Genomic DNA, 27,165 nt, shown 5'->3' with positions numbered 1-27,165 from the left:
TCATTATACAATAATTTATAATATGATTTTGTATTGTTCGTAAATGTGGGCAGGAAATAAAATTTCCACTTTGTCCTAAATAATATAGACGATGATGTAAATGATGTGATAATATTAATTTAACATAAAATATAATAGTTTGTATTGATGAATAATTTCTAGGCTGCTTTGAAATGCAGGTCTTGGTACGAATGGGATGATCTTTGGACAAACGGGTGTAATGCATCATCAGATTCATTAATATGTTGGCCTCCCACGCCGGCTGGTGTAATCGTATATCAGCCATGTTTTCAAGAGCTCAGAGGAATATTATACGACACAACTAGTAAGTATATAGCTAACATGGTTAAATAATATTAACAAGTATTAATTTTATATTTATTAACATAAGTAATCACCAAAATATTTGCGTTAGATCTAATGAACTTAGAATAGCATACAATTACATCACAAATTACTTCATTAATTCTATTAAAAATAAAGTTCCTTAAAAAAGATAATACAATCAAAACGAGGTAATCATAAAAATTAGAACAAATAATGTACAAACTTAGTGTAGGTATATTTATTTTTATTTTGTATTCATTCTGTTCTGAAATAACTTAAAATATATGTTAAATCATCTAAATTGTACTTAACTTTTCATGTAAAATGTTCAATAGTTTTTTATTGATTATAATTTAAATATTTCTACTGTGAAATAATTGAAATATATCAATAAATATTTGAAGCTAAGACGTTAGTAAAGCGTGTTATAAGTTATAAAAATTGTAAAATACATAAAAACACTATAAAAAGTATAATTATAAATTATAATAATATCAATATTAGTTTATAATAATATGTTAAATTACTATTGTTAATTATTATATTGTATTTTAATTTACGGCACATAATATTATATTTACCTCATAAATGGAATAAGTTTTACCGTTGTACAAAATACTTCTTATCAAGCCAGTCTATTAAAAATATGCACATCACATTTGCCATAATATTATTGCCTGTCAATTTGTTCAATAATATTATAAATAAGTATTTATTACTCGTTTTTTAGTAAATACGGTTTTATGTTATAACAAAACAATACTACACAAGTCTGATTAAATTAAACATTTTGTTGTGGCGTATGAGTTGTTTCATTTAATTTTGATTGTCGTGCAAAAAAATATTTTCGAATAAATAAATTATCTTTAAATATATTATAAATCATAAAACCATAAAAAAGCACGGAAAGGTTGAAGATGAAAAATTATTTTCTAATACAAAACGTGTAGGTATGAAATGTATTTTGTATTATTTGTGATTTTTTTGTACAAATGCAAAAATAAAATAAAACATATCATTATAGAGTCAATACATTTATTGCTTCACTCAGTATATATAAAAAAAAAAATTAATAATGATTCACGATCATAATTTTCTATCTGATTATTAAAATCATAACAAAACCTAATATTATGACATTGATATATTATAATATAAGACATTTTTGGTATTAGACAACTGACAACACAACCTAACGAATTGCATTTTAATTTTTTAATTAATATTATATTTTTTATAACTGAACAATATATTTTTACAGAAATTTTCCTTACTATCTTGAAAATACTAAAAGTATACCTATTCTTAAACCAATATAGTATCATTGCTAATCTTTAAGTATAAGAAAATACATTGTAGAAAACAACTACAGAACTTACATAATTCTCATCCATTATTTTTCTATCGATAATATAATCTAATGGAGTATTCATATAATAATATTTATTTTAAATGACCGCTGATAAGTGCCTATACATTATTTATTTATTATACTTTTTATCCGAGGGTGAAACTATCACTAGGTAATACATATCAAAAAATAAACATGAGCAATATAATTTTACACCGACTGCAAAACATTTTTTACACTAAGAGAAGTGTATTTGTACCATGCAATTTTGGTTTTACAATTATTTTTTTAACGCTTCACACTAAAGTAAAATGAATAGAATAAGCTTATATAAACATTAAAATGTATATACCTACTAATATGAATATGATAAATAACCCTAAACCAGACCAATTAGACCAATTATAAAGAAATAATAACAATATTAATATGACATTATGTAAAAATTCAACGTCAAGAATGGGTTTTTTTTTTATTATTCAAAAACTGCTTTTACGATTGTCCAACTATTTTATATGTACAGACTACATAATATTTGTTATTCTTACTTGTGACATTGAGAAAAATGAACCGGATAGAGTAGTTAAAAATGCGGCGCGTTTATACAAATAATTTCTTACATATTCATAAAAAAAAGAACCATCATAAAACAATAGTAATAGTTATATATCTTTGAGTAATTAAAATAATAAATATTCATAGTTTTTAATATCCTTCTGGAAAAACCACCACAGTATTACACCATCAGTATACAGATTCGATTCGAAAAAACCGGATATTATTTAACTCATAAAATGAGAAATTTTGATTTTTTTTTTAACTTATATAATATGTAATATTTATATAATAATGCATATTGTAATTATTTACATAAAATTGTGTTTTCAATAATTAATATTTCATGTTGTAAAATGTAAATGTAAAATGTCTAAAATAATTAAATTACTTGTCTCAGATTTCTGCAAAGTATATGTACTAATATATATTTAAATATAAGAAACAGGCTTGCACTCATACTGTATAAATTATGTATGATTTATAGGTACAATATGAATATTACTTATTTACGATTAATTTATTCTCTCAAAAATATATCATACATTTTATTTTCATATTTTTATTATTTCAATTTTGCCTACGATTAACGGATGTTAATCAGTATATTTTGTGATATTTAAAAGTCTTCATATTTTATTAACGTTTCGAATTCGATTATTCATTATAAATGTATAACAATTATTATAATATTATCAATTATATCTGCTTTCATTTAAATGTATAGTCTCGTATATTTAGTATACCAAATATCAATACGTACTCCTCGTATTCATAGAGTATTTTCAACTGTTTTTATAAATTTAACATAATTATAATTGATGTAGCGTATAATTAAAAAAAAAAGGTAACTAAAGTTAGGTACGTCTATTAATCAGTGACAAAATAGGTTACAATTATACAATATAAAACAGTACCTATTCTCAAAACTCTTTATGAAAGTTTCATATTATGCACCAGTACTTCAGAAACTTGTAAAACTATGCGAAAAAAGAGCATTTAGATTTTATTAGTAACATTAAATAATTTTTTTTTTATGTTTAATAAAAGGGTTTTATTACAACACAATAAAAGAAAAATGTTTTTGTTATAAATCAGAATTACATATTATCTATGCATAAACTTTAAAACAATTACAAAATACAACATCTACATTAATTATTATTTTTCATATAAATAATGTCTAAATATTCATAAATCGAATTTTACTTTCAATTTACAACAAATTTTTAGACCACAAATATTAGACCAGGATACATTTGACTATATTACTGGTTATGAGAGGAAACTAGATTCAAATGCATCCTTGATCTAAATACTGATTTTGATAGATATTTTTGTTGTGAATAAAATTATAAACGAAACAAGTTATTATCACGTAGAATTTGTCTTGCTTCACTCAAATAGTCTCAAACGGTTATGTTTTATTATTTTACGTTAAACCTAAATCATAAATTTCATATTTATAAAACTATATTTTCTACTTTTATCGACATTTTTTTTATTGTTTTATGCTTAGGCCACATATAGTAAATTAAAGATAACATTGAAGAAGTTGAAAAATTTTCTCAACAAAATTCAAAATACTCTATTTTATACTCGATGTTCTGATCTAAAAGCTAAATAATATACTACAATAATATTTTTTTTTTAGACTACATTACGAATGCTTTTACAGATCGAATCCGCTACATATAATCCTGGATATGTTATAAGCTTTATGTCTATGAATAATCATTAACTTTATGTTCATTTTAAGATTAATCTGCTTACTTGCACCTTGTATAGAAATAAAGGCAGATATTGTATTCTTATACCAAGATCATTTACCCTGAAATTTTAATTTATTTTATTTTTGAACTAATTTTAAGTGATATAAAATTGGTATGGTTATGTTGACAATTTTTAGTAATTTTTACTTTTACATAATATGACTTGAAATATATTACTTTACTAGGTACTAAATTACTTTGTACTTTTTATAAATACGAAAGTAATTTATTACTAGTAACGAGTTTTATAATATATAGAGACTAATATTATAGCTATAATTAAATTATATTGTGGACAAATCTCCTAAAACAATATACATTATTATTATTTTTTTAAATTATTATTTAGAAAATGCAAGTAGGATATGCTACGAGAACAATACTTGGGGACTAACCGATTTTAACGAGTGTACAATACTTGGTGAGCCAAAAGCAGTGACATACGATGAAGAAGGCACTGTTGATACAATAATTTATTTGTATATAGCTGGTCATTGTCTATCCCTAATAATGACAACGCTGGCCATTTTTGTATTCTGTCGATTTAAGTGAGAAGTATAATACAAACGAGTTATTATTATAAAATAATATTATTTATAATCCATGAATTTTGTTTATTATTATTATTCCATAGAGAACTGAAATGTTTGCGTAACAAAATCCACTCAAATTTAATGGCATCGTACTTATTAGCAGGCATCATGTGGATACTTAACTACACTGTAAGTCAACAATTAATTAATCTGTTTTTCGAAACATAAGCTATTTAATTTTCTAGCCCAAAGTACTCTTAATGTTTTCGTAAAGTTTTTATAATTTCGTGAAAAAGAAAATGTATCCAAAAATTAAATAATTAATTTTTTATAAAACTATATTTATTGAAGAAAATATATTTTTAAGGTCTATAATAATTATTAATATTTATTGTATGCCAATATTAAATATTTGTAATAATAAACAAATAAAAACCGTTTTATTCAATGTAAAATAATTATGATAATATAGGTATATGCAACGTTTGCAGTTATCAAAGAAACAGACGAAATTTATAATCTTTTTAAAAGAATTACTAAAATCATATAATCATAATGATCATCTGATTATAATATTTAAAAAAGCGATAATTTAGACGCAGTTGGAATAGTGAAAACAGCCGGTCGTAATAATATATTATTATGAAATTTCCGGATTCTAGATACCACTTTGTTTATCGCTGCTAAGTTTATGTTGGTATATAATATATGCATACCTATTTATAGACTTAAACTTGATTATAATATTAAACTAACTTAATTTGCCATATCACGGAGAAAGAATTACATTTTATTCAATGAAAACTATCATGAAATAACTTTATAAATTATGTAGGAACTTTAGGTTTCATTTAAATGGTATTTGTTTTTTTTCTTTAACGACATTAGGAATTCAATAAATAAATTTGGAATTTATTATTTCAATTTAATTTAAAATATCAAACATTTTATTTTTAATTATCACATAAACATGGTTGATTTTTTATTAGTGCCTACTTAGTACTATTTATACATAATTATATAATTATGTATATATATATATATATTACATAATACAATGATTAAATTCGATAAACATTATAAACATTTTCTCGAGTAAAATTCAAAATAAAAAAATATATCCAATATAAACATTTAATTAATATTAATATAATATACATTATATATATTTATTTTATAAAATACAATAATTACGATCCAATTTTGGTTCATATAATATAAAAAAAATTTAAATATTGATATTTGATGTTAATTTGCTTTAATCAGAAAAACGTTTATTTTGCAGAACTTGACCGACACGGGGACATTTAAATGCGCTTTGTTGGTGTTACCACTTTACTATTTCACCATGACAAATTATTTTTGGGCGTTTATCGAAGGTAAATATCGTAATATAAATTAAATTATTATCACTAATCCTAAAATAACACGCGTACACTCAAGAGACGCAACAGTGTGTAGTTATTTGTTTTATTTATTTGTATGTTTTTATTGTATAAATGACTAACACGGTAAAATTTAACATTAAAACTCACAAATTATTTGTGTGTGCAGAATATTCAAATGATTTTAATACTTAATGAATCGGTTTTCAGGAATGTATTTATTTATATTGGTCGTGGACACATTTTTTCCAGACAGAGTGCGATTACGAACATATATGGCTATTGGATGGGGTAAGTTTTGTGTTTTTGTGTAATTAGTTTTGTAAATATTTTATTTTTGATCAAGACATTTTTTAGATACCTATTTTTAAATATTTGATCATTGGCTTGTTAAGTGGTTTACAAATTGCAACCAGTATGATAAAAACCACTTTTTTACTTACTCATATTAAAATATTATATTTATTAATATTTAACCGCGCATATTTACAATAATATTCATAGTCACATAAATCAGTATTAACTGTATCGGTGTAACAACACCATAGTAATGATTGTTTATAGATTATAAATAATGTATCGTATAAGTTTCGATAAAAACTTATTGATTTTAATTAACAGAGAAAACAGGAAATTATTTTTGGTGCAACATTTTTTAAAATTAGGATTTTGAAGTCAACAGTTTCACGTACGCTACCTATATGCCACTCAAATTATATGCTCCAGTATTTCAACTAAATTTATTCAAAATATGGTTTTATTGATTTTATTATTTTATGGACGTTTTTAAAATGATATATTATGAATAAATTTAATCTACATAGGTGTATCAAACAACTACGTATTTAATAAAATATCTGGTAAGCTTTGAACTCCTATTGAAATTAAAAAAATTATAAATTACTTATCTTTATAATATATCAGCTAGCTTTTCCGTTTAACTATTTATTTTTAATTAATCAAGTTTTTTATTTAATCATGAAAATGTTATCAATTTAATTTACAAGTGTGTATTTTTTTTTGTTAATAATAGCTTATTATTATTATAATATATTAATGTACTGATTTAACTATTTAAGTATGTATAATATATACTATAAAAATGATTTAAAATAAAATAAGCTCGACTTATTTTTTAACATGTTAACTGATTTAAAAAACCTAAGATAATATAATTTTGCGATTATAGTGAATTACCTAATATATACATATTACTTATGTATATTACTTAAGTCTTGGGCATAAAATTGTTTGTGCAGCTGTTGTTTACGCCAACCAGTAATTAAGAGCACGCCTATGACACGATCGTTCCCCCTACCTTAATAGTCTACTGTGCTGGCCTGGTCAGTACCGCACCGTCCGTATAACATATGCCAAATCATGTTAGCAACCGTTTAACCCAATATAATATGATATATTTTATCAAAACTATTATGACGTACAAAGTATAATATCAAAGTGTGATGATGTTGAACGACACAGCGAACAGTTTCAGACATTAGCTATACTCCCGAAATGTATTGCGCACACTCCTACAAGTAGCTATAAACTTAATTGAAATATTAAAATCGTTAAAATAGATCATGGACTAGGATATAGGACACTATAGGTATAGGTACTATAGTATTATGTCAGTTTCAATGCAATATGATAAATCAGCGGTGCTCCAAGGGCATCGCGGTTTACGTAAAATTGGTTATCAATGAGTATTTTTTTTTTTGATCTATCTATCGTGTTATTCACAACAGGGCATCATGGCTAAATTGGGTCCAAAAAAAGGCACCGCAGAAAAAAAAGTTTGGAAACCACTGTGATAGATAATCATATATTATGCTTTGCATTTATTAAGGAATAACTAAAATATAGGCATAATAACTTTACATGTTAAAATCTTAATAAAACTGAATAAAAACTGTTAACACGAAAAAAGTTTCCCTTTCAGAGATTTCCTTTATAAAACGTTTGAAGGTTTTCACTATCCAAAAAATAAGAGCACGTAATACAGATTCCGTTTAAAATACTTCCTTTTAAAACCCAAATATATTCCTCACTTCTTTCCATTGTTCGGTATCAACAAATAAACACGTCATCGTCATAAAATATAAAAATGAAAAATTTCTTTTAATATTATATACCATTAAATAATATTTTTAATTTAACATCCATGTTAGACATAGTAACCAAAATTTTTGATTCCAAAATGTTTGTTTTACATGGCCGAATGTTATATCTTTTATGATATCGAATACTCGAATTATTATTGAACCGAATACAAAGTGTTCGTACTTTAATAATATTTCTAAATATAAAATTTAAAGAAGTATTTTTTGTATTTTTTAAGTTCGAATTATCGCAGGTGTTTACAGTGGTATTTGATTTAAGTTTGATGCTGTTTATATTATTGTGGTGAGTGGTGACTCAAGACCATTTTCGTTTTAGGGGTTTGTATAAGTATTAAGAGTTCTAATTATTTCGAGAACAAAACCTTAGTAAGTCAGGTTTAAAAGTTGAACTTAAGTTTAAGTTAAACTATTATTTGGTATACTTACCTACCAATATTATTTTTTATAATAACAGGTTGGTGTAGACAGGGAAATGAGAAAAAAATTATTGTTAATTTTAATATGAGATAAAATTATTATTACCTACTTTATTTACATATAATTTATTTAAGCACACCAAACCAAACCATGTATTTGTTAAAATTTTTATTTCACAAATTGTTACGAAAAAATCCATATTGCTCAATTACGTAATAATAATGGATGAGTTGAATTTGGATACTGGCATAAATAATTGCATTTGAAAACCGATTCTAAGAAAATATGGTCTGTCAGACTATATAATATTTTATTCCTTATTTATATTTTTATTATTATTATTTTAAACCATTTTGTAAATGTTAAAAAAATACAGAATTGTTAAAGCAAAGTATTAACTTTTTAAATTAAACAATGCAAAAAGTTAAAATGGATAACAAAATAAATGAGGATAAAAATTAAATCATTTCAGTTAGAATAATAATAAAATAATATGTACATACCCATTACAGTTAATTACTATAAGTATGGTAAAATTCAAAATTGAACAAGCGATTCTCATTGGCTAATAAAATTATTCACCTAAATGGGCTCATTTTTTCATATAATTACTCGAACAAATGGGAACAATGATATAAAGATTATGATGAACTTGATAAGGAAGAACCTTGAAGTTGAGCAAGGATAATAAATCAATTGAATCAATAATTATATCAAAACACAGACCTTTTAGAAACTTAACAAAAAGCATATGGCTGCATTCGGCTTATTAGATAAGACCTAATTTAGCAGCAACAAAAGAATAATCACATGGAGGATGTTCAATACCTGACAAGGAACCAGCAGATCGAAGGTATCGGCGCTGAACTCTTTCAATTTGTAGTCATTAGTAGTGTTAGGACCCCATACAACCGTACTATATTCTAGTACACATTAAACTAATATAAAAAAATAGTGATTTAAATAACAAGTCTAATTTGAAATCCTCAGCCAGTCTATTGATAAATATCAAAATGTTAAGCTCCATACAACATACCATTACAATTAATCTAGGATCTAGGATTTAGTGAACTGATTTAATTTAAAGCATTTGCAGTTGTTCATTTATGAATTATAAAAAACAACCAAAAAGTCTGCTATATTCATTTCCGTCTTTTACTAACTATTTTTGTTTTTCGTAGTTATTTTTTCACCCCGAATATAACAACTAAATCTAATTTTATACCACAAACAATTCTAAAGTTGAATAACAAAGCGTTTTTCCTATTATAAAATATTTCCAAAAAAAAAAAAAATATATGTATACATTATCCTAAATTCTTTACATTCGTCAGGTAGCTCAGAATCTAAATTTACTTGAGTTTTCTTTTTTTCTAAAAATTCCTAATAATTAAAATATTTACATGTTATATAGTTCTACGCTATGATAAACGCTGTGCTATTCAAAAATTGTGAAAAGAACAATTATACACTTGTGTGTATTAATCATTATAAGAAATATAACTCAACATTACATATAATTTAATTATTAAAAGTGTATTTTTTCAAATATTGTTCGTGGATATTTTATAACTAAATTGTTCAAATAATAAAATAAATTGTAAATTTTCAAAATCTAAGTAAGTTATACAATACATATTATAATATACATTTTACAGTTTAATAATTGACAAAACCAAAATTCTTTTCAATAAAAAAGTTAATTTTATTTGATATTAAAATAATTGTTATTAATAGGGGCCAATTTAATTTAATTAGATAATTAAAATATATAAATATATATTATTCTATTAACTACAATAATTACTAATACAATAGGTATTATAAAAGTTAACATTTAAGCTTAAACGATTTAACTAAGGTATCTAAAGTAAAAAATGATGTTTATTCCTCTCATATGGAGTGTACTTATCTACTACAGAAATTGTTGATAAAATTATTTAATTATCTTCACTTATACAAGATTATTATTTACAACTTTTAAAATTACTGCAATTTATAAAAATAAATCGGCCGAGATGGTTTCTTTAACTTTTATTAGACCTTGTCTTCTTTTTACCTATTCATTATACCTCTGTAATTAATTAATTATTCAATAATGATTGAGTTTATATTTAGATAAATAATAATAAATACTCTATTAATACCTTTAACTGAATACAATTAGTCACAATCACTTCTTATATAATATATAAATACAAGTAATGAATTAATATTGCCTAACATCTTATGAAGAATCACTTACTCTACTTGATCGTCAATAAAATTATAATTTAGTTATTTATAACTACATTAAATTACCAAAATTAAACTTAATTATACATTATTTAATAATTTAATTTTAATATGTTTTCAATGTATTATTTTTACGATTCCATAACACGAAAAGGTTAATCGTTTGTGTGGTTCATATTTTAAAATTAAACATTTGATTCTATTTATACAAGAATTTATTAAAACCACAACATTATTAGTAAGTAAATAGGAAATCATTTTTTTTTTTTTTTTTGAGAAGTCATCAGTAATAAATAATAATACATCTTACAAATTATACTTACACACAACTACAACGATTATTAGCCCTGGGGAGTAGGGATTAAGGAGATACACCAAGAAATAAAGTTTAATTTAACTCAAAATGCTCAAATAATGATGCATTATCCGATATTTTATGCCAAATTTTCTTATGATCCTATAAAGTATAAATGCATTGTCTCATCGTTTATTGTCAGTTATATGAATGTAGACAAATGTCCATCATGATATCATTCACTATCACTAATTTTCTACGGTAAAATCTGAGGATTTGTAGTTTTTCACAATTTAAGAGCTCTACGAACTAAAATGTTTAAGAACTGTTTATAAAAACAATAGTTAATATTTTTTTTATTAATGTAAACTTTTAAAAGTTATCCAAACATGATTTTTCGGTCTTCTTTTTATGTGCGCATTCAGAAATTATTACACATTCATTAACTATTTATTTTATTCGTAAAATATCAATGCGTGTATTCAAATTACATTAACTAGAAATATGATGAAAAATCAATTTTGTTGAGAAAAATAATAATAATTATTTAACATATTATTTATACATTTCATTTTGGATTATTAATATGAAAACAACTGTATTGATTGACAATTTTTTTAACATTAAATATTTTACTTAAACACTTATATTCTAATAATCAATCACATTAATTTTTGATTTTTAAATATTCCAATATTTTTCAAAATACATTTGTTTACATAAATATATATATATATATTGGTATAGGATATTATTATATTCTCTCCAGATTGAAATGTTCTTTACATCTTTTAACTTTTTGATTTACAGAAAAATAAATGGTTTTCAGATTATTTTATTTGGTTTAAAATTGTATTTTGTTTAGTATGATACTATGATTACAGTATAGGCGAGCATCTAATCTCGATATATGATGGTATACAATTTTTGCTATGACCAAAATTTGAAAAAAAAAATATTTATATTATATTAGTTTATTTTATATTTCATATTCATTTAAATCATCTGTTCCAAAAATATTGGAATATCCACTACCCGGACTATGCCGGACACCAAAATTTCTTATAAATTTATTATAAAACCATAATTTAAGCAGTGATCCAATAATTTTGTTAACAACATATTGTATAAGTATAATTAAGTTATTTTTATAAATCTATGGCTATTGTAAGAGTGAGATGTAACGATAAATTAATAATAATAAACAATATTGTTTTTTTCATATTAAAATCATTTATAGTGTATTTAAGTAAATCATCGTTTTATTAGAGCTGGATATTTTTAAGTGTTTAATTAGATAATAATATCTTAAGAACAATTCAGTACAATTGTTTTTTTATAAAATAAAACGAAGTATAATATATCATACAAGTGTATTGCAATGTTAAACGTATCTATGTAATAATTATTATAAATACTATAGTTTATATTAAAATGTTTTTCGTCTTCAGCGACTAGTAGTTACAGTAGTTACGTGGTTATCATACTTATCACTTAATCCATCAAATTTTTACGCTATAGTTACAACACACATTGAATCGCTATTTGCATCGATGTATATGATGGTATATGTACATAATATAATATTGTCTTGATCAGATTTCACAATATATCAATTTCCGATAACTTTGTTAACTTGTATACAATTCTACTTTTTACATATAAAAAATAGAATTTCCGTTGACAAAACATTCCCTGACGACACCAAGAACGGTGTATAAAATACTGATACGAGCATTAAGTATCTCTAGAATCTCGTATAACAGGCGTAATGCTATATTCAGTGAAATAGCAATAGCGTAGGTACTCGATCAATTATTCCGTTTTATAATAATATATAATAACCTGAAGACGTAATATACGAAACAAAAATCTAATCTAACTTAGCTATATACATCAGAGCTCGGGAGTGATCAAACTCTTTTTAATTAAGATTGAAGTACTGAGAAGTTATTTTTCCTTTGAGAATCAACTTACATAAAAAAAAATATAATTGTTGGTACCTTATGGTTTATATAATTATTATGACTCATCAACTAAATTTGTAATAATTAACAATATATTTCGACAAAGGAGTCATAAACTTTTAAACTGTGTACTACCTACCATTTGGCTACCCCTGATAATATATTGTAATATTGTTTGAACACTCGCTAATGAGTCCCGAAAGCGCGTTCTGTTATCGGTGCAACGGTGCATGACATCTGCTTGCGCAGCGTACTCTCTAAAGTCGATTTAATGCCACCCGTAATACAATAGTTTATGATACAGGACGCATTACTGCACGCAGACACCAGTGTGTTAAGCTATTAAAATGTTGGTCATAAACTCATGATCATAGACTTAACTACAAGTTTATGTAATTTTATTTTTTTGTGGGGAGAGGGTGTGAAATAGATATTTATAGTTAGCATATTTCATTGACAATGTGGTTTAAGATTTATACAAAATTAAAATATTATAACAAATGAATACCCACCTACCTTAATTTTAATTTATTTTTATAATTTTTATAGATATATGGGATTATAATGACTATTACAATACAAATAATAACAGAACAAGAACAATCAACAAATATAATATTAATAAATCGAAGGAATTGTTTTTACAATACAATCTAAATTACTATACCGACGTTCTACATTTTAAATATTATATTAATGTCATAAACAAATTAAATGCGATTAAGTTATTTTTTACATTACACACATTACACATGCATAGATCGCGATTAAATTAATAATTATTGAGTTACCCTCCCTCCTTCACAAGTAAAAAAACTACTTAATATTCTACCTATACACTTGTGACTACAGCAGATAAATTTGTCAACACACATTTACCACAGTGTGTTGCCTGAATGTTTTTTTAAATATATTAACGTCTCACCAACAATCTATGTACATAATAATAATGATTTTATTACATTTTAGGAATACCATTGATCATTATTCCCACTTGGTGTGTCACAAAACTTTTGGTACCGACTAAAAACGACGTAAGCGATCACTGGATACGCGTATACATAATATATGATGATTACAATAATAATAATTGACATACCATGTTTTATTTCCAGTTGGATTTGTACAACCAGATCACTTACGAGAGATACTGTCCGTTAATGGCCTCATACGTTGACGATTGGATATACCAGTCGCCGATAGTTATCGTCCTGCTGATCAACTCTGTGTTCCTTGTAAAAATTATGCGGGTAAGTCTTTTCTACAAATACAACAACAAATTAAAGTAGTCAAACATGTTACGACGTTCATTTTTTTGTCACCGGTTTTCATTAGGTGCTAATAACAAAAATACGGTCGACGAAATCCGCAGAAACGCACAACTACAAAAAGGCCACTAAAGCTCTTTTAGTGTTGATACCACTATTGGGCATCACTTTCTGTTTGGACATGATCAATCCCAGTTCCACAGGACTACTGGTTAATATTTACAAATTCAGCAAAGTTGTAATTATCAGTACACAAGTAAGCACTACTGTTATAATCAAACATGAATAGAATCCGTTTGAGTATGATTTACCTTATTGAGTACACTGTACATACTGTGTATTCTGTCAAATACAAAAATTTCCACATGGGAGAGAATAAATGGGGCTATTGCCCCGTGGCCCATGGGAATTTCTTACTTTATCTATGAATTTTATATTATAACGTATATCGTAACCATATTTTTAAAATATATTAATAATTAAAAACCATTTTTTATCTTACGCCGAGTGACATTTTATTATGCGTGAAAGGAGGAGGAGAGAGGATCGCCATAAGTCGAATAACAAAGTAATTTCTGAACGACTGTGGCTATACATGATTGCATCCTATTTAATATTTAGACTACATCATTGTCAAATTTATAATTGTTGTACAATTACAATATTCAAAATGAATGTGTTTTTAATTTTTATCAGTTTTAAAAAAATGTTTTTCAAAACTATTTTAAATAAATTATAATACCATAATTAGACAAACAGATAAAATAACATATTATATTTAGGGTTGGGCCGGTTCTTAGAAAATTATCGGTTCTGGTTCTTGTCCGGTTCCAAAATATTCCCCTTCGGTTATCGATACCGGTTCTTCTTAAAAAAAATCTTAAAATTAAGAATAGTAATTAATTAGTATACTTTATAATACTATAATAATTTATATTAATTAAACCAGAATAATAATTAATATTTAAATGTATAACATTATTTTACTACAGTATTCAGTTCATTAAAAATTTAGAAATAATTAATATATATATCAAATAATAATAATAATAATAAGTTATAACAATTAAAAATAACAAAATAAACATTGTTACATACTTTATTGAAATATCATATAAGAAGCGGTACCGATAAAAATTATATCATAATATAATTTAAATTATAACAATATAATATCACATTAAATATTTTAAATAAAAAAGGTAGACAAATGGGTACTACTCTACTGTACATTAGGTGTCGAGTGAGTCGCTGTTATGGGCGTGTTAAATTCGAATTCAATGATATATCATTCCTTAAAACTTCATTAAAGTTGATATCTCTGTATGTGAAATACACATTGTGGATGTTACTTGTTAGACATTGGAAGTTAAACATTATAAAATTAGCTATTGTACATTTTTCTGAAGCTAACTGGTAATTTGTTTTGTTATTCTATAATATATTTATTTTATTTTGTTAGTTAAGTATTTAAAATTGTAAAATTATTCAAGTTTGGCAACATAAATCGTATTATAAAAAAATTACCGACGATAAGTACCATCACTGTACGCCGTGACACACATTTAGGATTTATCCCTCCCCATAAATTTCAATTACTTCTCTAAATTAAATTTTATATATATATATATCCGTGGACCATGTAAATAGTAATCGGGTTACAAGACACTTTACATTAAATAATGTTTTCCCCTCCAAAAAATTCAACCGAATTCCCGCTCATACCGAACGTGATCATATTCTACCACCCTAAAAATATAAACATCATATTTAAATCTGTTAGGTACTATAAATTATAATGATCATATTAAAATATCATTGTACAATATTTATTAATTTGTATCAATTTTTTTGCTAGGGGTTCACCGTCTCGTTACTGTATTGTTTCTTCAACAATGAAGTTCAAAGCACATTGAAATACCACATTTCTAGATGGCAAGCGAAGCGGAAATTCCTTGCTTCGAGAAAAAAATATGGCCGGTCTTGGTTGTCGGTAAAACCAAACAATATAATATGGTACGGTCACTAATAAAGTAATACCTATCAAACTCAATACTTGTACAGCATTGTCTTATATCTATACACTATACAGTGTAAAGTTCTTATTATTAACTGAAAATAATAAGAATATTTTTGTTTAAAAATATTTTATTTTTTTTTTAAAAAAAACCTTATACTACATTATAATAATATGTAAATACCGTTGCCGTGTTTGTACCCTTTATAAGTTAACTAATTAACTTTAACATAACAAGAGGCAATAAATTATAGTAGGTACCTACGAGTAAAAAGAAGGTGTTATTTTATTTAATCAAAATAGTGATGGTCAAAATAAAAATGTTAGCGTGCCACATAAATAAATACAATGATACTAAGAGTCAAAATTTTTATAAATACATTTTATATAATTTTATATTTTTTCATAAATATAAGTTTATAGATGTAAAATCGTTTTATTAGACGTGAGTTGCATCTGACAAAGACGATAGCCGTAGATATGTGGTTTGCGAGCCACAAGTTGACAACCCCTATAATATAATATAATATAATATAATATTATAGTCATATACCTAAATAATTTGATCATACATTTTATGTTTTAAAAATTGTTAGTGCTCATATCGTTCCTTATTAAAAAAAATTGACAACGTAATATTATTTATCATTAAGCCAGTAAACTAGTGTATGTGTAATATTATATAATAACCAATATTTTGAGTAATTAGCACATAAATACACTAAGTACTATAAGATTTGTTCAAAAAAATTGACTTTTAAAAAAAATCGTAATATACTTATAAAAATGTGTAAACACATATATAATATTGTTTCTTTTTTTTTTTTTTTCTTCTGTTAAGTATAATTAATTTATATGTATAGTGATATGCTAATGACCTAGTAGTCGAAGCAGAAATTGTATAAATTTCAAGACCAATAAAAAAAAAAAAAAAAAAATATATTGTTTCTTGCCTTTTAGAATAATATCTTTATAAAAATACAAACGTAAATAAATATAAAACTTTGAATTATTATTTAATTATTAATAAGCTAATAACTTATTAATAAAGCTATTTAAGGTTTTTGTAAAAGGTATAGAGTGGCACAGAAATAAATATCTAGAAAAATGTAGGTAGATTTACTATTTCACTAATTTGCACTTTAGATATTTATGATTATATTTATTAAGAAATTAGATTTTTAAAATATGCATATGTTATTGAATTTAATACACAGTGATCATCAGTTGGATCCAAAGGAACTTATGCCGTGGATACCAGCGAACAACGTTAGGTCATCGTCTTGCGTCAGTAACGACACGACTACCTCAGCGTTGTCAAACAAGAGACTGCCCCCGGATACGACAATTGAAATACCGCCGCATCCAGAACAACAACCACTATATGAGGACACGAAATATTATGTTGGAGACAACAGTGAACCATAATAATATAGTCGTTGTATTGTATTTAATTAAGTAACTTGATAAAGGCATCGAATATAAACCGAGTAGTATGTAAATGTTTTTGTCCTGAGCTTTTATCATTATTATTGCTGTGGAGTAAATTATATATTATATTAGTAATGTATTTTTTTTATACGTTGTCAAGAAAATTACAATATTATAATATTTTATTTAACACGGTATTTTTTTCGATATTTTTTTGATTTTGACTGCTATTATTAGTTTCAATAAAATGTCAATATCCTGTATATTCTGTGTGACGTAAAATCCTCAATCTTCTTCTTCTTATTATTATTATTATTATTATTATTATTACGCTGCAAATGCTGTGTATTCGTAACATTATTATTACTCATGTATAGTATGTTTATTACGATGACAATTTATGATTCAACCATATACATTTCTACGAGGTAATTTCTTCTGGATACTGGGTAGGTACATATATTATTATATCAAGTGTTAATCAATCAAATAGTCTATAACTACGTAACCATTTTTATGTTAAGGCAAATATCGCATTAATTTATCAACACTGAACGATTGTGATACGATAATCGTATCTACAATCATAACAAATCAATATTTATTGTAAATGACTATTGATAATATTTTTTTTTGTTTTTGAATAACAGAAAATAACAAGTGCTTCAATATTCAAACGTAATGTAAAACTGTTCACTATCGATAATAACAACTGTAATATAGGCAGGTACAATAATATATTCAATCACCTGAACATGATATATTGTTATGTACGCTCTCTCATAATATTTGTTGCTATTCATTTTATATAAAAAAAAAGTTAAGTGTAAATTTCTCTCCTCCCATACTATATATAAATTAAAAAGTCATATTATATTGTTTTATAGTTTTATTATAATTACATTTTTTATTTAAACAAACAAAAATTATTTGAGAGAAAATTATTGACTCAGAAAAAATTTCTGAGAATAAAAGTAACCCTCAGCAACACATCCTATTTGTTGTCAAGTGAAACTACATTCATCTGCATTTCAATGTAAGTATAATATACCTCCTACACCATAAATATTTATGCGTGTGTGTATGTATATATTTATTTTAATTTTAATTTTAGTCCGATGTAGCACTTATACATCTTGTGATTTTTTTTTTATTCATTACAGTATATTGCTGCCGTTTGATCCTTTTCAATATTTTAGAATATAATAGGTTTATATTAAAAAAAAAATAATAATCTTTTTATAATAGTTTTTAAACTTTTTCAACTCAATAATTATACAAACATACTATAATACCGTATATTAATATTAAAAATGTATAATACTATCGAATTCTAAACTTTACTCTACTTATCTACACAAATAATTTCATAAATATATACAATTAAGTAGTAGATATCAATAATGTATTAAACAATATATTATAATTTAAAATCAACTGCATTGCTACGGTATTTTTTCTACTTATTGACACAGACACTGAGTTTTTTTTTTTTTTAATTATTTATTTGCGTTAAATTTAACATTTAATTAAAAACACATTATCTAATGTAAATCTGAATACAAGTAGACATGTCTGCATAAGTGTTTTGTATTTCAAAACCATTTAATACCTTCTGAATAATAAATATTTGCTTATTAAATATCATAACGCGATATCAATAATATCAAACAACTCGAAAACAATGGTGCAGGTAAAAAACAATAATAGGCGGTGTTACGAGCTTAACCAATCAACTGCACGCACAATAGAACGGCGCCATATGTATTTATATACAATAAACAATAATATTATAGTGTGTTTTCGCATTAAAATATAACATCGATGATAAAAGTTCGGGAAAACGTATATTATCATTATTATTATCGATTCGATTCTCTTAGGATTGCGGTGGTGGGAAAAAAATCTGATGCTGGCGCGCGCGTGTGTGCACGTTAAACGTGAAGGGTCGAGGGCGGAATTTAAAAATGTACGGGAAAAAGTGCGGCCGACAAACTTTGAACGACAACATAATTTCGCAATATTATTATTTATAAAAACACAATATAATAAATATCGTATAATATTAACGCGTCGGCGTGTCGTCGTCGTCCGCGACGGATCTCGCGCGTATACAGCGCATTTATATATCATCACGAGTATATGATGTACTGCGTACATCGTTTGTCCGGCGTGCTCGCGTACATAATAATCACCACCGGAGCTTTATTGTTGTGCAGTAGACTATAAAATTCGCGGCGGTGTCCGTTACCGCGACAGGATTAAAATAATATTATTATTATTATTACTATCGCAATATATCGTTATTATTATTATTATGTACACAGTTCGAGCGCCTTGTATTTCGCGCCGCACGCTCCACTACGCGCACGACGGCTGCACCGGTTTGTTGCTGTCGTTTATTATCGTACACAATATACGCACGGCGTCGTTTGCATAATAATAATATGTCTATTATTATTATTATTATTATTATTAATCACAAACTGTGACCGCGTCTACCACAAATCCGTTTATAATATATATATATATATATAGTATTGTTTAAAAAAAAATTAACAGTTTTGCTGTGACCACTCGACTATAATAATAATATTATATTATCAAAATAGCGAGTTGTCCTGGCCAGACGAAAATCGGTATTATACGGCGTTCTCGTGGCGGCGTTGTTCCTTGGACCGATTTAGGTGCACGTGCACTTGAATAGTTATTGATATTGTGACGGCTACAATAGTCGTAGTAAAAGGGACCGTATTTTGAATATCGACTACTGCAGCTCTTGCATTTTCCTCGTTAAAGATGTAATAGGTATTTTTTCGTTTTTCATTTATGCTACGACTTTTTTTGAAAAATTTAAACACGCGAAAACAAATAATTATAAAAACAATGATTATATATCAGGTTTTAATGAGCTTATTAGGCGACATTTAAAATAGACTTCTACGTTATTAAGTAGATATTCTGTAATACTAGAAATATAGAATATACAAGGTTGTATTTTTTTTTTGTGTCTTATAGGAATCATGTGGTTAAATATTATCGTGAGGTACCTATTGTTTTTTTTTTGTCGTTTGATTCGTAAATAAAAGTTTTTTTTTACTTTAAGTTCTTATATCATACTATTATAGTAAAAAAATGATTTAATATTATGTTAATAATTTGACTAGTTTTAATATCATAACTACCTAGATATTGTATATAATTAAAATCTTTAGCTAATGTTAATTTTTCCTCGTAAAAGGTTTAGGATATCGTAGCTTTCTCTTTATCGAAATTAAATTTGGATAAGAAAAAAGTTCCCGATTCATCATTTCTAATAATTATTATTACCAGTCTTAAACGTTAACGTAGTACGCACTAATGAAAGAAAATACCTTAATGCAACAACATTACTATATTTGTGTAACAATAGTTTCGTAATAATTGCATTATAATTTATTCTCCTCTACACCTATCCAACGAAAGAGCAACGTTGTTATAACAATTAATGTGTTATTGAAAAATTACAATAATTATTATGAAAAAGAAAAACATACTAAGAGCGCGCAAATAAACAATGCCAATATTATATCAGTATATTCACCCATGAATTTTATTGGCGTCGTGTTTATGCTCCGTCGTAAATACGAGTACATAATAGTTGTAATAATAATATACGTTTTGGTGTATTTATATAATTCATTTGTTCGATAACCTGCAGACTAGCGGTCATACTGGTCATTCGGCGTAGCGTAGTCAATCTGACCATTATCAAGTCCGTAATGAGTTTTGTAGATAATATTTAAAATTTAAATGCTCAGTTTCGTCTACCGATACCAATTGGATTGATTTTAACCAAAAAAAAAAAAAAAAAATAGCAACTATCTTCCATTAATGATACGATGCAAAACATGTTTGAGATAGCATATATTATTATAGGTATAGACTATATAGAATGTATAGACACGTGTTTTTATACGTCTGTTATAATACTGCCATGTAAAAGTTGTGATATCGTTCGTATACATTTAAGAATATTAATACGTGTATATGCATTTTTCACGACATTGATGAGTATCCAGTGGAGAGATAGTTGGTAAAAAAAATGAATACCATATTTGTCTATAACAATATACTCAGGTCTCCAATTATAAGTACTACCCTCTCAACCAGTGGTGAATTTGAAACTTGACTTTTGGTAGGATAAAAATGTTATAATGCAGCTTTTAATTCTGAGAAATACTCTTCGACGCCTCACAATTTCATAATTTTTATTTTAACAGCAATTTCAATTTATTATTTTAGTTTATGGTAATACGACAATTGTATTACTACAAATATAATATAAAAAAAAAAAACAGCCACAAATCCCGAACAGAGGAGGTGATCCAACTATTCCCCTCAAATACACCACTGCTTTCAGGAAGTCTGGACTTGAATTTCGTCTCGTAGTATTTATATTTTATTTAGTATTTACACTGAAGTGAACCTTACACATTGGTGTTTCCACATAAATGTAAATAATTTTCATGATCGACCTTGATATTTAAACGTCCAAAATTAATTTGTTGACTAACCTATTCTTATAATTTATGATCAAGTTCGAAAAAAAATAGATTCGTATATAATTTGCTTTTATATAGTTTTTAAAAATACTATAGTTTAACATCACATCAACATTTAATCAACAGCATAATGCAATAGTGCAAAATGTATTCTCGGAATGTGCTAAAACTTATTTTATATAGTTTCAAAATTAACGAATATTATTAAATATTACTTACATTTCATGTAAAAATTTATATTATATTTTAGTATAAAGTACTATCAACTTTGTATTTTCAATTAACTTTTGACATCAGAAGTTCAAGTACCAAACTATTGTTATTTTATATTTTAAAACTGTGGTAAATAAAAACATTTATAACTATTTAATACTTAAGAAAATCAAACTTTTTATTTTATATAAATTAAATCCTGAACTTCCAAAGTCTGTTTTTTTTTTAAACATTGGCTATTGAAATATTATGGTATTTTAAAGAGAAAACTTCTAAAAATAATTTCTTTAGAAATTTAATTTACCTGTGCAAGATTTTAATTTAGAAGGGAATATTCATTATCTAGTGGTCACTAATTCGAGGGAATCTCTGCTTCCGCCCATAATTTGTCTAATTTTATAATAACTTATCAATATCGTAATTTCAAAACACGAAAATTATTTTAACATATCACTTAAGATTTAATATTTTACAAAACAAAATTGAATACCTATTACAAATACATGTGACATTATTTTTTAGTTATATAATTAGTATACAATAATATAATATACAGTAATAAATATTTACAACATTGCATCTATAGTAAAAAATCTAATTTTCTTTTTTCGAGACTTAGCACTTAATTCATCGATGACTATATCCGACATTATTTTGAATGATCGGTGACATGCACATTTTTTTTAGTGTTTACTATCAGTATTATTATTATTGTCTGTAAATAATTGACTATTTAGGCTAGAGCCACTAGTTATACTGCTATAACTAATAACTATTGTAATTATTATAGTTCCTCTAAGGAAATTTTAATTTTACGTAATATATATATAGTACAAATATTGAAATATTAATCCCACTTTATATAGTCAGAACTCATGTTGTGTATTAATTATTATTGCAGCAGTTATTAACGTTATTCGTCGTCAAAACAGTTATCCTCGGTAAGTATTATTTAACATATACTTTTTCTGTATTATATAAAAATACTCATCTATGACCATATATTTTCATGGAAATAGATAAAAAAAAATAAAAAAAGGTTATGGGGGACTTATTTTTAGCCGTAAATTTACCACCGTACTCGTGTTTTATTCTTCAGTTGTGAAAGGCTTTATTATTAATTAGCAAAGAGAACAATTATTCAATTTTTTTTATTTACTTTCCTATCATACATATTTCTAGATTAATCATAACAAGTAAGTAAAACAAAAGTATACAATTTTAAAAATATTATGCTACATAATTCGTCGTAGTACTAATTAATAATATCGCGGAATATAAATTACATATTTTTAATATTTAATAAAATATTCTTTACTACTTTTAGATAAAACTGCCCGGGTATAATTTATTATTAGCAAAAGGATCTTATATATAATATATATAAATATTACATTAATTAAAATATTTTTTGTCCCATCATAATTTTTTTAAATTCTTCTCTGGTTACCTTATATAGTTTTAGTCTACAATTAAAAATTAAATTCAATAATTAAAGAAATAATGTGTTTATATAGTGAAGATATATTATTATAAAAAATGTAATCACAAGTTAAATAGTAGTTAATAATTTTTTTTCTCTTTCTTTCTATTTCTTTTAAATATAATTTATTTCAATACCATTTTATGGAAAAAAATTGCATACCTAGTAGGTTAACATATTTATTTGAAAAATACATTAAAATATAAAGGTACTTATTTAAGTTTAACGATATCGTCAATATCGAACAATAAAAATTATTCTTTTTTTGTAAAATAATAGAAATAATAACGATATAATTTATAAAACCAATATTTATAATATTACAAGTTACAGTTTTTTTTTTTTATTTTAAAATTTAAATATTAAATAAAAAAAATTATTAATTAAAATAATTTTGTAAAATATGCATCATAAAATATTCTCACGTATATAATAATGTATAATTTATTCCTCTAACTGATATTTTTAAATAATATTTTATAATTGTAAATATTCCTATATTATGGCATTGTCATACAAAATGTTAGCATATTCACTAATACGGAACGCTAAGTGCGAACAGTTGAGCGAAAAATGTATTCGTCTTATTAGGATAAATATATATATTTGTATGTTTAGCCTTTTGTGACTATTATAATATTATTCTTTAGAAAAGCAAAAATACCTCTATCTTCATCGTTAAGGGTAGTTTCTAGTCACATATATTTAAATTTAGTAGGTATACTTAAAAGAAAATTTTTTTTCACACGCTTCCAAAGGTGAAATTTTACTGTACAGTGAAATCTGATACCTATTTAAGCGATAAATAAAGTTTCTTTATCGATTTTAGTTTTTGTTATAATTCAAAAAACATTATTCGTAGAAACTTAAAACTTTTCACCATTTCTTATAATATTATTATTTAATATTTTTTATACATAGATTACATTTTCAAAATATTCGACCAACTTTAAGTTATTTTATTATCATAATTTCACATCGTGTTTTGGGTTATCGGTATTTACTTAAAAGATAGTTACTGTAAAATATGATATAATATAATAATAATTGTTATTATTATATATTAATATATTATGTGATGTTTTCAACAAAAATAATTCAATATATTGCTAATAGAAAAATAGGTGAATTGTTAAAAATAGTATAAATAAATTCTACAATATTCTTAGCAGTTATAGAAATTGGTATACATACTCGTAAATCGTTTTTGCATGTAATGTTTTATTATTGAATTAAAATTTAAATCATCCATTACAGTGATCTATTCAATGACAAGTTATCGAAATGTACTATAAATCTATAATAAAGCAGAGAACATTTTCAGTTTATACCTATAAGCTATATGATAATTGCATACGTACAGTATATTGTTAAGTAGGTATTTTTACTATACATTTTAACTGAAATACTGTTTTGACATGACAATTAATCATAACAACAATATTTTACATTGAAATTGGCGTTTCTCAAGAATTGCGATGCATGAATACCTATATATATGAAAGAAATAACATAAAATTACTGATCAATCGAATACAGACATTAATCAGAAAGCTGAATAAGGTAGAACGTAATATTTCTTTTCAGAACACGTGTAAAAAGTACACAAGTAGTAATTTTAGTCAAATTACAATTTACAGTTACAATTATTTTAACATAATTTGGTGTAACTATATATTTTCTGCATGTTTGAAAGTACTTTCATCCAAACGTCCGGGTGACAGAATTACAACCAGCAATTATTATTTTGTGACTGTAACAATAGATAATAGTTGTATAAAACCGTCTTTATGTATACCAATGCGATAACATGACATTTTTAACAAAAAGATCAAGTCGGACTTGATAATTTCAAATTATTACATGTACTCGTATCACTTCGTTGACATTCAGGGTGTAGAATAGTGAAGATATAGTGTGTACACATTTGAAAAACTATTACTAGCGAAGATCATGATTATCTATGCAATGATATGTATTATATATGTTTTGTAAATTGACGACTTTTCTAAAACAAAAAAGTCAATTCTTAGGCCCGTTTTACATGGGCGCGTATCATACGCGACGTATCGTTCGCGCGCGTACATTGGTTAAATACATACTCAATACACAATACACATAAATACACGAACTCAATCAATGTAAACTAAAGACGCGTGCGTGTGATACGCGCCCATGTGAAACGGGCCTTAAGTTTTTTAACAGTCAATATGGATTCTTGGATATGGTTAATAACTGAATATTATATGATTATATAATTAGTAAAATAATTACATTTGAATCTTAATACTTATATTTTTACATAACATACCAAAAATACAATTTATATTACTGAATTAATTTCACAGTAGTGATTACCTAAGATTTGAATGTTTGGTTTTGGTGCGTGCAAGCGTATGAAAATTCCTATTTATCATAAAAATGAATACCCACCGACGACTACTGATAAGTTGGCATGCAATCAATCAAAAGAATATTTTATTTTCTTCAAATGATTGATTTTAAATTTATTAATATGACTTTCAGGTGGATTTAATCTGCATAAGTCACATGTTATTGGAGCACTACACAAGATAAAAAATGGGGAAAGTAGTTAACCACTTTGCTATACAAGTGGGTGTCGAATATACTTCGTTATTGAGCAAGGCATAGTAATGAATTTGTTAAACTTAAATTCAATGATAAATCGTTGCATTCAATATTAATTCTAAGCTAAGCCTGTCAATCTATTTTATTAAGTATGTTTTATAATAAATTGCTATGTTATAAGAGTATATGAGACAAAAAAATAACATAATTGAAAAATCAATAAATTCATCGCTAAGCGATGAATCTAAAACACATAGGTCGATTGTAAAGCTGATACTATCTTCAGAGTCTAAAAATATATCCTCGTGAATATGTTATTTACATATTATGCAACCTTGCATCGTTAATTTAAATTCTTCGGTATACAAACTTCATTAGCGGCGTAGCTACACGACATAGATATTATACAAACTAAAAATAGGTAGTTGAGTAATACGAATATGACCAATGAGAATAACGGAGTCTGCGATGTAGATGAAATGTCATCGCCTGCGAGAAGAGACGGGAAAATAATGTTGGATTACATGGAGACGAACGCGTGTGCTGCCGCAGTGGCGTTAAACATTGCTTGTAACTGCGATGGACTGAATAGTACGTGTGCGTTTCGCCCGCGTGCGCAGATCAACCCCCAGAAGTAGGTACTTTAATAATTTATGTACG

General features: G+C 25.5%; 1 protein-coding gene across 1 annotated transcript in view; it reads left to right on the top strand.

Moving 5' to 3' along the window:
* LOC113548872 (diuretic hormone receptor-like) overlaps positions 1-17,846 on the top strand; it is a 49,494-nt gene extending 31,648 nt beyond the window's left edge. Inside the window, exons 3-12 of the mRNA XM_026949959.1 lie at positions 163-325; positions 4,355-4,553; positions 4,640-4,727; positions 5,824-5,917; positions 6,134-6,214; positions 13,930-13,994; positions 14,076-14,210; positions 14,296-14,484; positions 16,087-16,244; positions 17,463-17,846. Of these exons, the coding sequence (XP_026805760.1) occupies positions 163-325; positions 4,355-4,553; positions 4,640-4,727; positions 5,824-5,917; positions 6,134-6,214; positions 13,930-13,994; positions 14,076-14,210; positions 14,296-14,484; positions 16,087-16,244; positions 17,463-17,673 (1,383 nt within the window). The 3' untranslated portion in view covers positions 17,674-17,846. The remainder of the gene's footprint in view (positions 1-162; positions 326-4,354; positions 4,554-4,639; positions 4,728-5,823; positions 5,918-6,133; positions 6,215-13,929; positions 13,995-14,075; positions 14,211-14,295; positions 14,485-16,086; positions 16,245-17,462) is intronic.
* The last annotated feature ends 9,319 nt before the right edge of the window (positions 17,847-27,165 follow it).

Source organism: Rhopalosiphum maidis, chromosome 1 (genome assembly GCF_003676215.2).
Source record: "Rhopalosiphum maidis isolate BTI-1 chromosome 1, ASM367621v3, whole genome shotgun sequence".
Lineage (NCBI taxonomy): Eukaryota > Metazoa > Arthropoda > Insecta > Hemiptera > Aphididae > Rhopalosiphum > Rhopalosiphum maidis.
This window is presented reverse-complemented; position numbering and strand designations above follow the sequence as displayed.